The 11,450-nt window shown below is 42.3% G+C and overlaps 1 protein-coding gene across 5 annotated transcripts; it reads right to left on the bottom strand.

Annotated features, from left to right (window-relative positions):
- Nucleotides 1-561: 561 nt before the first annotated feature.
- On the bottom strand, nt 562-9,305 carry LOC124693031 (pheromone-processing carboxypeptidase KEX1-like). Of its 5 annotated transcripts, none has more exons than XM_047226473.1 (8): nt 9,042-9,305; nt 8,874-8,949; nt 4,559-4,617; nt 3,842-4,465; nt 2,289-2,671; nt 1,328-1,528; nt 1,114-1,213; nt 562-936 (listed from the first exon to the last, which is right to left on the bottom strand). In XM_047226473.1, exons 1-8 carry the CDS (start codon nt 9,288-9,290, stop codon nt 793-795), a joined length of 1,836 nt encoding a protein of 611 aa, XP_047082429.1. In that variant the 5' UTR covers nt 9,291-9,305; the 3' UTR covers nt 562-792. The 5 variants fall into 5 exon arrangements, with proteins under 5 accessions (XP_047082429.1, XP_047082430.1, XP_047082431.1 ...); XM_047226474.1 differs by having other exon boundaries at nt 562-933; XM_047226475.1 differs by lacking the exon at nt 562-936 and having other exon boundaries at nt 1,007-1,213.
- Nucleotides 9,306-11,450: the final 2,145 nt, after the last annotated feature.

Below are 11,450 nucleotides of genomic sequence, written 5' to 3'. Positions count from 1 at the left end.
CGTCATGCGTTTACCGCGCGGCGAAACGGAGGTATAGCGCGCCGACTTTTAGCGCGCTTATTCCCCGTATTAGATTTGGTTAAAGTCGAGCTTTATAATATTTGACAAACCATATTAGATTGTGGTCCGCTGGTTGCTGAATTACCATTATTGCTAGATCCGCCACGCAAAACGGCCGGAGTATACGTAGGATCCTAAATTATCTTCCTGAAACACACTGGTGGCATCTCTCGTACTCGTACGTGGAGACCGTGCGGTAACATCATCCGTGCATCGCTGCGCGCACGTCTGGCGGGTAGACGAGTGCTTCGCCTACTGCGACGCTGATCCAAGCCTAGCTAGTTTGCAGGATGAACAGTGGACGCAAGCGTGGCTGAGATCATATCCTGCCTAAACAAAACAAAAAACATTTCAGTTAAATTACGAACTGATTTGCGAGTATTACATAGCACTGGCTTTTCCACGGCTCACTTTCCACACCAATTTGCAGAATATAAGTTAATAGGGTCTTACAATTACAGATTCGCCCCAAAAGGAAGCTGGCCGAACAAGCAAAAGATATGCATGCACGCAAGTGCTACTGGCATCAATCAGTCCTTATTCGGATAGTTTTCATGCATGCATCATGTAACAAATGTTCTGACCCAACAACAAACACTGGTTAACGATTCAACTACTACATCTGAGTCTTGCCAGAGCACACACATACAACATGACCTATATAACCATTTACAAACTTGTTCCTTATCAACAAGCTTAGAGTACTGATGAATGCATAAGCCAATCAGAAGTTCAACAAAAAAAATGCATAAGCCAATCGTCTCCTCCCTGGGCCCCTGTTCCGCCTATTTGAGCCTGATCACATGATTGTGGCACAACAGCTCGAAGTCTACCACGACCCCGAACACGCCCCCGGCCACGGCGCCCAGTCGACTGCTGCAAAGCACAAAACCAACTCAGAAAAGAAACAAGCGGTAGGAATTATTCATTAGATGAGTTGTTCCTAAAGAGCAGGAATTATGGTAGTTTAGATCAGGTTGTTTAGTTGAAGAGAGGACCAGTTCATTGCAACCAAGAAGATTACATGCGGCAAGGAGTCATCTGAGTCTTAACCTCGATCTGACGATTGTTAGGTAAGAACCGGTTAAGCTGGTGGATGAGCTTTGGTTGTCCTTTTAGTAAGGCCGCCATGGTTATGGCCACTTCACGAGCACTGCAAAATTAGAAGGATTCAGCTATAACCCATCACAACTCAGAACAGAAAGAATCTGTAGATTGTTGTCAATCTGTAGATTGTTGTCAATGCTACTGCTCATGCATCCCCGACCTCTGGTTCTCGAAATTGCGCAGGAAAACGACAAACTTCTTGTGCTTATCAGGTTGGTCTACCAAGCTGTCATTCACGGCCTTGACGTACTGTCCCCAGTGGCCGGTACGCGCGTAAGAACACCGGCCGCTGGTGACATCCCTCTTCCTTGAGCGCAGCGGCGCTGGAGCCTTCCAGGACCGCGACCATGTCATCACATCTCTTCACAAACAAGGGGATCAAACAGGGAACACCATCAGAAGACAAGGACGTCTGATCAGATTGGCAACAGCTTTTATTTGTATAAAATAAAACAAGATGACAGCTACTTGCATGAGATAACCAGAACCAAAAATCCAGAAGAACAGTTATTCTAAAGTGCATTCTGCCTTTGTATTCACAATATCGAGAAAACATTTTGTGCTGCATGTTTTTCTTACCTTCTGCAATATGGTACAGTACATAGTTATCTTCTCCACTGATAAGATATCAGGAAACTTGTATTAGCTACTTTCTGCAACAAAGATCAGACTATCTGTTCACAATGATGTATTCTCTCTACATTCTCTGATTGCAAGTACTTTTTCAAATTGACTTTTGGGGCAGCTAGGCAGTGTAACTTAGGCTTGCTTTTTTTTTTCACATTTGTTCCTGCCCGTGGGCAAAGTGGGACTGATCTTCCCTTGATCGTTGTGAATTTCATCACCAAAGACGAAGAATAAAATTGAAGAGTCCAAATGCCCAGTGCACATCTTAAGAGGGTGCAATGTTTCCATTAGCTTAAGTCGTTTCATGTATTTAAGGAGTGTGTGGTGTTAGATGCCATGGTAAACTGTATGTAATTAGATGTTAGCTTTGACAAGGTGTTCACTTGAAACAGACAATGGTAGAAATACTTGTAGTTGACTATGGTAAAATACACATGCTAAAAACCATTTCAAAAATAAAATTTCAACAGTACTTGAGTATATTTAGTATTTACCCCTTGTCTTCATTATTGTAAGTGTCTCCCTTTCTCTTGCGGTTCCAGAGAGGCCTTTGAATTGGGTTATGCGTTGTTTCCTCATCACTTCCGCTCTGCCTATGCTCATCACTTGTATTCTGCCCATCATCATCATCATCATCATCACCACTTCTACTCTGCTCACCAACATCCTCACCATCGCTTCTACTCTGCTCACCAACATCCTCATCACTTCCACTCTGCTTGTCACCAGCCTCATCACTTCCAATATGCTCATCACCATCCTCAGCATTTCCATTCTGCTTGTCACCATCCTCAGCACTTCCACTCTGCTTGTCACCATCCTCGTCACCTCCAATCTGCTCATCATCATTCTCATCGCATCCACCCATCTCATCATCCTAATGAGTATTATAGATTAGTTAGCTAAATCTGACAAAAAACCAATGTTCAAGAAATCATTAATCGTTAACTTCTCGGTCGGCCTCAAAATGGAGATTAATCGCTTATCGGCTGATTAATCGATTTTATCGGTCGGCCATTTATCGACTTATTTTTTGATAAATCCTATTTTTTGGCACTAAATTTTCTATAATATGTTGCGCAAAAATAATATTGGAGCACTGCACAACATTTGAATCAATAAAAATGGAAATTTTGAGCTAATGCACAGTTCTACAAGACTGACAAAAATATAGACCGCCAGACCGAATTGCAGTGAAATTTAACTGAAAAACAACCAAAATATCGGCATGCGACTGAAAATCGGGATAAATATCAGCTACCAGACTGAAAATCGGCCACGGTGTCGGCGATAAATCGGCCGATATGCCAAAATCTTATCGGTTAACACCCAATTCACGATAAATCGGCCGATAAATCGGTATCTCGGCCGATTTTTCCATAGGAGATCAACAAAATGGCGAACATTATTCAAAAGGAAAAGAATGCTTAAAAGTCAAGATAAGCATAAGCTCCTATGAGAAAATACTGGAACAAGATGAGAGAACTAGCCCTAGAAAATTGGCACCATACTACCATTTGAACCTGGGGCTTGCTCTTCCGTATGCTAAGAAAAACACTCCATGCGAAAGGGCATAATCCACTTCATCTTTTCCACAAGATTCAGACCAGAAGGCTAGGAATAGCCTGGGCCGTGGGAAGCACAAAAGTACTGTAGAGGTGATATGCACCCTTCCTACAACAGACAACTCATGCATGCAGCCTTTCAAGAATTTGGATGCTTAGAATCATATTTTCCTCAGTGTTTTTCTTTTGCCTAAAAAGAACACCCAGAAAAATATGATTCTAGGTTATAAAGGAAAGCAAGACTTTTCATCTATTCATTTTAGTAAAGAGCTCATGATCACACAGCATGGGTCCATTCTTGGCAAGTATTGAATCTGGAATCACAGAACATTTAAGCAGGCAGGTTTACTTAGTCATCTGGACAAACATTGTCTAACCATTGACTAGATACATATAGCAAGGTAGGGTCCCAAACAAATAAACAAAAGGAAACAAGTTTCGGTATGAGCTCGGCCATATAACTGGAAATACCAAATGCTTACATTTGACATGGAAGAGGCACGTCTCCGCTTATGAGTGCTTTCATCTTGTACATCATTTTCCGTTGTTCTTGTTTCAGAAATAAAATCTGCATCTATTGTTTGTATAATACCACTGTTTTCCGGTTTGTCCCTTACAGTTACAGCTGGATCACCAGACCTGAGTCTTTTATATGTCTTAATGATATCCTTGTTGTGCTTCGGAACAGACTCAGGGTGCCGACCTTTGAGTCTTTGGATTTCATCATCTTTCTCCTTAACCAGGGAGTGCATTTTCTGTAGGTTCTTTTTGGCACCAACAGCTTCTGCTCCTAATATGCTAATTTCATGATCCTTCTTTTGGGCCAACACTTTAAGCTCATCTATATTCCGTTGAAGCTTTTGTGCTGCTTCAGAAGCTTGTTCGGCCTCCACTTTCTTGTTCTTAAGGAGCTCGGCATAGTCCTGCTGCAACATACTCAACTGGTCACGTAAAGAATCCTTTTCTGAGAGCAATGCGGAAAGTTCTTTGTCCTTCTTTGAGCTCAGAGTCTCATAAGCTTTCTTTAGTTTTCTTAGCTCCACTCTTAAATCGCTCGCGGTCTGATCCGTGGTGTTTTGATTCAGCTTTGTGCAGCTTTCAACTTCCTACAGTTACGGAAAGCAACAGTTACGCAAATTCAATGAGAAGAACAAGCTGGACTGCATGTTTTGAGCTATGCAGGTTTTGGTAAGTAATACCTTGGAGCTGGAGTTTCCTGCAAGAGTTCTGGAATCCTCCAAGTCACTATCTCTGAGTTCTACATTGATGCCAAAAGGCAATGAAATCAGTAACAGCAGAAATTCATGGATATTAGTTGCTCTGCTCTATCTATCTATTATATACTAAAAGCAACATACATAACTAAAATAGAGAAACCACGTTAGTCCACATCACTTAAATTATTTTAATAGTTAGATCTAAAATATGTGGCTAGGGTATAACAAAATATTAAGAGTTATGTAACCACGGCCGGTCCAGTTTGACACATTCAAAAACAGTCACACCAAGAGGTATCACAATAAAAAAAAACGTGATTCGGGTCTCAAAAATTAAAATGGACTTGCGCTCAGTCAGGTAGGCGTGTTATTGTTAGTAACGTAACAACACAAACGTGATAGGTTAGGTCGCAGGAAAAAAAGATCAAATGAGTCCCGGTTGCCCAGTTGAAAAAAGTCCAGATGGTATACATACACTTAATATGGAGAGGTCTATTTTTATCTTGATTCAATACCAAGTCAAACTAGGCCCCACAAAGCCATGTGTATGTACGTCAAAACTGAGATAGCATATGGTGGCCAACCCTACATAAAAAATACATGGTGGCAAAACGTAGATAATAGGCTCTAAAAATGAACTACTCACTCTGGTTTAAGATAATTGCTCAAAAGTGGATGTACCTAGACGTGTTTTAGTGTGTAGATATATCTATTTTTGGGTAATTATTTTGCACCAGAGGGAGTAATTCATATTTTTATACGAGTATCGATGAATATATAAAAGTTAAAATGTCACATGTAAAAGTTGAATTAACCTCACAAGTTCTGAAATATTATACGAGAAGTTAATTTATTTTTTAGGACTCTAAGATTGATCGACGAATAGTTGTGGGGGATACAATGCTCTTTTGACACACTACCAAATTTTCTGAATTTTTCAAAATTGCGAGAAAAAAGGCAGACCATGAGAACCACTAACTCTGTGGATTACTACGCGATAAACGACGATCCATACAAGAACACTGAGACTTAAGGAGAGTCAATATGCCTTCATTCAAAACATCAACATCTTAGTGACCGCCATGAATATGGCAATTGGATTCCAGCTTAATACCATGGCCATCCATTAAAGGAAAATAGACTTCAAGCAAAAGATGCGCACGTAGGTGAGGGATTTGTGGTGGTTATCAGGTGCTTGCCTCAGAAGTACCAATGCCAACAAAAGGAATCGGTTACAACACCGAATCTTGAATGACAATGTTTTTGTTTCATACAACCGGAAGAACATGGATAGGTTTCAAAAGAGGCGTGAGAAGATTGGTGACAAAAGCTATGACCCTCTAATCATTGATGATTTTGATTGGGGCAATGAGTGGGTTGACCAACAATGCCTCCACCCCCAGGTGCTAGAGGGTGTCCCGATGACATTTCATGGGAGCTTGTTGATGAGGCTGTTGGTGCAAGTTCATCGCTGCAAGGCCGCAATTTTCCTAGAGGTGCAAGTGCAACCATGGGAAGGGGTCCCTCAAATGCCAACATCCGAGTACCAAAGGCAGCGCAAAAGGCCTGCTCCAACACCATCATATGAGTCAGATGATCAAGAAGATGACCAGGTACAACGCTCAAGTGAGCCCAATGGAGAGGATGATGATTCAGACTATGTTGAAGATGATGTGGATGTGACCGATGATGATGAAGACCCAACTAGTGCTGACCAAGATGATGAGAACCAAAATGCTACCATGGATGACTTCGATGATCACTTTTGAGACTTGGGATTGAGAGTGCCAGCCTTGCTTATGATTTTATTGTGTTATGTGGAAGTGGAACCTATTTTATGTTGTTGTGAACCTAATTTATTGTGTTCTCTGGTTGTGTACCACACTACCACTAGACCTATTTATGTTCTGGACCATTTGTCATGTAATATGTAATGCACTGCTGTTTGCCTGTTTGTTATCTTTTTTTTGCATTTGGAGGCTCATTTACTCTCTGTTCTTTTACCTATGGTGGTTTGTTAAGACAAGTTCTAACCATAGATTCTCATGTTTTATGCAGATTTCTGTTGTGGAAAGAAGAAATGGGGAAAGGATGGAAAATATGGATGCTATGTGGCCAGCAAATTCCAGGTTAGTTCATCTGCCCATCCCTACCTAGCTGGTGCCTTGCTTCCAGCAACAGCCTCAAAGGCGTCGCCTTGCAACGCGCCTTGAACGCCTAGGCGTTGAGGCGCCCCCCCTCGCCTTGGGACGCCTGGACGCCTTTGAAACCATGGTGAGGGGAAGTCATCGATGATATTTTCTCTACATTATCCACAATTATATGTGCCCCCTTTATTTTAACTTTAGGAACTTCCTGTAGAGAAGGATTCTTTACTTTCAAGATAATAAACTTTACAAAGTAGTTCTATAAAGCATACCCAAGAAGAAATAAAAAAACATGAGTACGACCATTTAGAAAAATATATTTATTTCTAATGAATTCCTATGGTTTATGATTTTTTGTGTGCAAGTATATATGGGTTCTTATCCAATGTGGCACATCATTGCAATTCAATCATGTAAAAATATCGACGGGTGATTAAGATCTTAAAGCTATGTCGTCCATGCATGTGTAGTCATGTTACATGACACACCGAACAAATGTGACCGAGAGAGCAGAATTCCTGGATTGGAGAGCGGGGTTAGAAGAGAGAGGCATACATTATTTAAATGTAATATTGTCTCCGTTAGAAAAAAAAATGACATTCTAGACTTTCTTCAAACGTCTCTAACCTTGGTCATTGATATATAAGTGTATTACTGAAACATGAGAACATATACTAAAAGCAATGGGCGATTTAGTTGGCCTATCATGTAGAGAGGACACTCACACTTTACTTTATTAAGGAAAAGAATTGCTATTCCATCAGAATGGTCTAAATATCATATGGTTATTATTCAAGTAGACCCTAATTATTTGAAAGTCTGATGGTTAACCTTGCACCCTAATCTAATATCAAATGAAAACTAATATTGACTTTTAATTGTATATAGGATGCATCACTTTGATGCAGAGGCTGGGGTGACCTTTTATCTAAAAAAAATTGTATATAGGAATTTTATATCATGTGAAAATGACACATTTGGTTAATCTAATATATTTGGAAATAACATAATAATTGTTCACCTCAACAAAACGGTTAATTTTACATAGGTGACATTAATTTAGCATGAATTGAGGCTATGAAATATACTATTTTTCATCGAATGATGTGAATGTCAAAAAATCAATAAATGGATGTTCTAGATAATTTTGACATGGTAAAACTTATAATTATCTATGTAGTAGGAAAATGACAACGATACCCTCACATTTGCGAGGGCCACTGTGTTCAAACAAAACAAAAAAGAATAATCCACGCCACAATAATCGTCGGCTGCCGTGGTCTCTCCTCTCAGCCGCCGTCCTAACCCTAGCCGCCTCCAGTTCATCCTCCTTCATAGATTGGTTCCCCCTCCTCCGGTCGGCTTCGCCGGCGTCAGGAGGAGTGGGGAACCCGATCTATGCGTGGAGTTTCGAATAAAAGTATTGTTTTCATTAGATTATGTTAGGATTTTGGTAGCCGCCTTCTTGTTGGTTTCCCCTCAATGGAGATGGCATCGTCTGCAATAAGTGATCTTCGGCCTTTCGTTCGGCGACGAGATCTTCTCCCCGGCGTCAATGGTGGTGTTGAACAATCACAATTTTCTAGGTATGGGTCTTCGGATCTTGCTTCGCCAGATCGATTTTGGATCTTTTGTCGTTGTTGCCGCGAGGAGGATTATCCTCGCAGTTTTTGTCCCGGCTGCTACATCCTCGACAATGGTGATTCGTACTCTCGACTCTCCATCGACGACGACAAAGCTAGTTGGTTATTATTCCCTGATATACTGGTGTTGGTACTCTTGCCGATGTTGTATGACTACTTTAATGGTTGCGTGCGTGCACGCAGCCTTGGCATTGCGGCTCAAAAAATTATGGGAGAACTTTCGTCGGTATCTACAGGTCTATGGTTCGTTATCTATTTTTGGCTGTCTTCAGAAGAGTACAAGATTGTGTTCTGGAAGAAGAAAGAAATTGAAGATCTCGAAGATTTGTTACTATCTTTTAGACTTTATTTTGTAATCGTTGGAGTCAGTTCATGTATCTCTACCATGTACTATTTATTACTATGAATATATGTGGTATTGATTGTCAAAAAAAAAATCAATAGATAGCCACTATTGCGCTTAGCAGGGGGATTTCCGCCAGGGAGAAACGAGGGCTTCTCACTCACCGGCCAGCTTCTGATTAGCCCCGAGAAGCAGCTCCACGTAGGCGGCTTCCCACCTTCCCCTCCTGCTTGCATCCGCCTTCCATTGGCAAGAAGACTATCTAGTATCAAAAACAACCCGAGAGATCGAAATCCATGGGGAAATAGCGGCATATGCAGCGAGCAAACCACCTGCAGCTTCTTCCTGGCGTCGGCCGCTTCTGCTCGCAGCCTTTCGATCTCGGCGTCCTTATCCCGCGCCGCTGCCTGCAGCTCCTCCACGCTCCGCTGTAGCGTCCGCGCCGCCTCCCAGGACACGCGCTGGACCCTGTCGGCCGCCTCCAGGCGCGCGCGGTCGGCTGCGAGCGCCTCGACCTGCGCCTCCACCCGGTCGAAGAGGGGCAGCCACTCGGCGCTCCCACCGCCGCCGTCGTCGGCCATGGGTTCGAACCGGAGACGGGAGAGAGTGGGGATGACTGAGGGCCGCCATTCGGTTAGCGAAACTGAAGAACATGGGCTTTCGTGGACTTAAGATGCCTTTCAGCCCACTAATGCTATCATACCGCCTTTTTTTTTTTTCATCTCGGAGCTCTAACGAGTACTCTCTTTGTTCAGGATTATAATGCCATGAGAAGAGTTATGAACTTTTTAGATCTTATCAAATTGGCCCCGGGCATTATAATAATTGCAGATGCATGAGAGAAGAGAGAGAGAAAAGAAGGACATGCATTGGAGAAGAGAGAACAATAACTCAGATAGGCCTTATACTTCCGACAATTTTAAGAAGCTCTGGGGCCTTATAATCCAGAGCATAGGGTGTATACCCTATGCGGCTAGAATTTTCTCCTACCTCTCTCGTTGATCAGTGAAATCCGGCGGAAGGGCTTCTGATCCCCACCGTCTGATCCACTTCCTCTCCTCTTTCGTTGGAACTGCTCGGGCTGACCGAGGGGTCGACTTGTTCACCCGGCCATGGCGGTTTCGCGTTCTAGGGTTCAGATCGAAAAGGACATGGCGGTAGCGAGAAAGGCGAGGTTAGCAGCATCGCAGGGATGTCGGGGTCTGATTTATCGCTTGACGAGGTATTCCGGAGCTTGAACCTCAAAGGGGAAGATATCAGATCTCAGTGGTTAAGAACAAAGTGGAATCGCAAGGGAAGGGACCACGTGGATTGTGGTGATGTGACCGTTGTGCCCAAAAGCCTTCAACGCGACCTTTCTGAATAAGACCATTAGGTTTGGTTTGCTTGGGCACCTACCCAGGAGGTGACGTCCAGTGACCTGGAAGAAAATAAATTTGTCATTCAGGTGAATTGTTTAGGAGAGTTACAACAGATTAATTAACATGTCCCTAGATCTGTAGAGACCATGGGATAGTGATTGAGAAGTATGTATGGTGGGAGTTGCAAAGCATTAGCGGTCACCGATCGAACTGAAATGTACCGTAAGAAAATCGATTATTGTTGTCCAGGCTGCTAGCATTGGGGAGGTCATTACGATGGACATGAGCAGCTCGAGGGTGACTTTCTATAATTTTTATTGATATTTCATCATTGACTTATTATTTGGAGATCCTATGTAGACAAGCATAAAAGGGCGCGGTAGCGCGGGGAAATACAAAATTCTTACTACTACTCAATGATAACTTAATGAAATAACGGTATGAAAACATGCTAAAAATGCACTCATCATTACTCACATGTATTTTTTTCCTTGTTTTGAGATTTAGCCTGCCAAATGCTGCATTAGTGGAAACCGAACTTGAATATGTTTCTGCATTTTGTTTGGTTCCTAACAAAACCTTTTGATGCACTTTCGACACAACGTTTGTTTGCCTATATTAGTGGATGAGCTTGTTGTAGAGGAAAACTAAGGTGTTTGGTTTTGTGCAAATCTAAGATGTGGCTATCTTGTTTGAATATGGTGATGTTACCGCCACTAAACTTATATTATATCCGTTAGGAAGCACACACATCACACCTAACTATTACACTTGGACTGATAAGATCATATTCAGTAAACAAGTTACAAGGGGTTGACACCAACACGCATGATCAAAATCTAACATGTTTTAGGGGCATACAAGCTCCTAAAACATCAAGGTCGAACTTCCATCAAAAACCAGCAAACAAGTTTGGAGCATCTTCAGTTCACCATACTTAACTACTACTACATATCAACAATTATATAAACACAGAGACATAAAAGATATCAGCAGCCGCCGCCAGGGCAGGTGTAGATCCTCGCGGTGTAGTTGTTGGCTTTATAGATCGTCATCTCCAGGACGAAGGCATGAATTTAAAACTCCACCGTGCCTTTGTACTGGAAATCGTCTTCATGCACGATCGTGAACACCTTTTAAATAACGTGATAGATAACCAGCACCGACTCATCATAGAAGATCCAAGCAAACACACCCATAGTGTGCGGGGCTATTGGCTCTCGTGTCATCTCCAGGCACGCATAAGCCTCCACTCTCTCCCCACAAATCCCGGCGACCCGGCGTGTAACGCAAAACAGGGAGCCGCGGAATCAAATCAAAATTGCAGCGTGCAAGCCAACAAGAAAAAAAAATGCTATCCACGCTCCCTGATGCTGGAGT

The sequence above is a fragment of the Lolium rigidum genome, chromosome 2, assembly GCF_022539505.1.
Source record: "Lolium rigidum isolate FL_2022 chromosome 2, APGP_CSIRO_Lrig_0.1, whole genome shotgun sequence".
In the NCBI taxonomy this organism is placed as follows: Eukaryota; Viridiplantae; Streptophyta; class Magnoliopsida; order Poales; family Poaceae; genus Lolium; species Lolium rigidum.
This window is presented reverse-complemented; position numbering and strand designations above follow the sequence as displayed.

Bases quoted from the DNA above. Each gene is read 5' to 3' on its own strand.
- LOC124693031 (XM_047226473.1), bottom strand. From the start codon at position 9,290: ATGGCCGACGACGGCGGCGGTGGGAGCGCCGAGTGGCTGCCCCTCTTC. The intron at 4,466-4,558 runs GTATTACTTACC...CCGTAACTGTAG, and splicing joins CAGGAAACTCCAGCTCCAAG to GAAGTTGAAAGCTGCACAAA. The intron at 937-1,113 runs GTTAAGACTCAG...TGTGCTTTGCAG, and splicing joins CTAACAATCGTCAGATCGAG to CAGTCGACTGGGCGCCGTGG.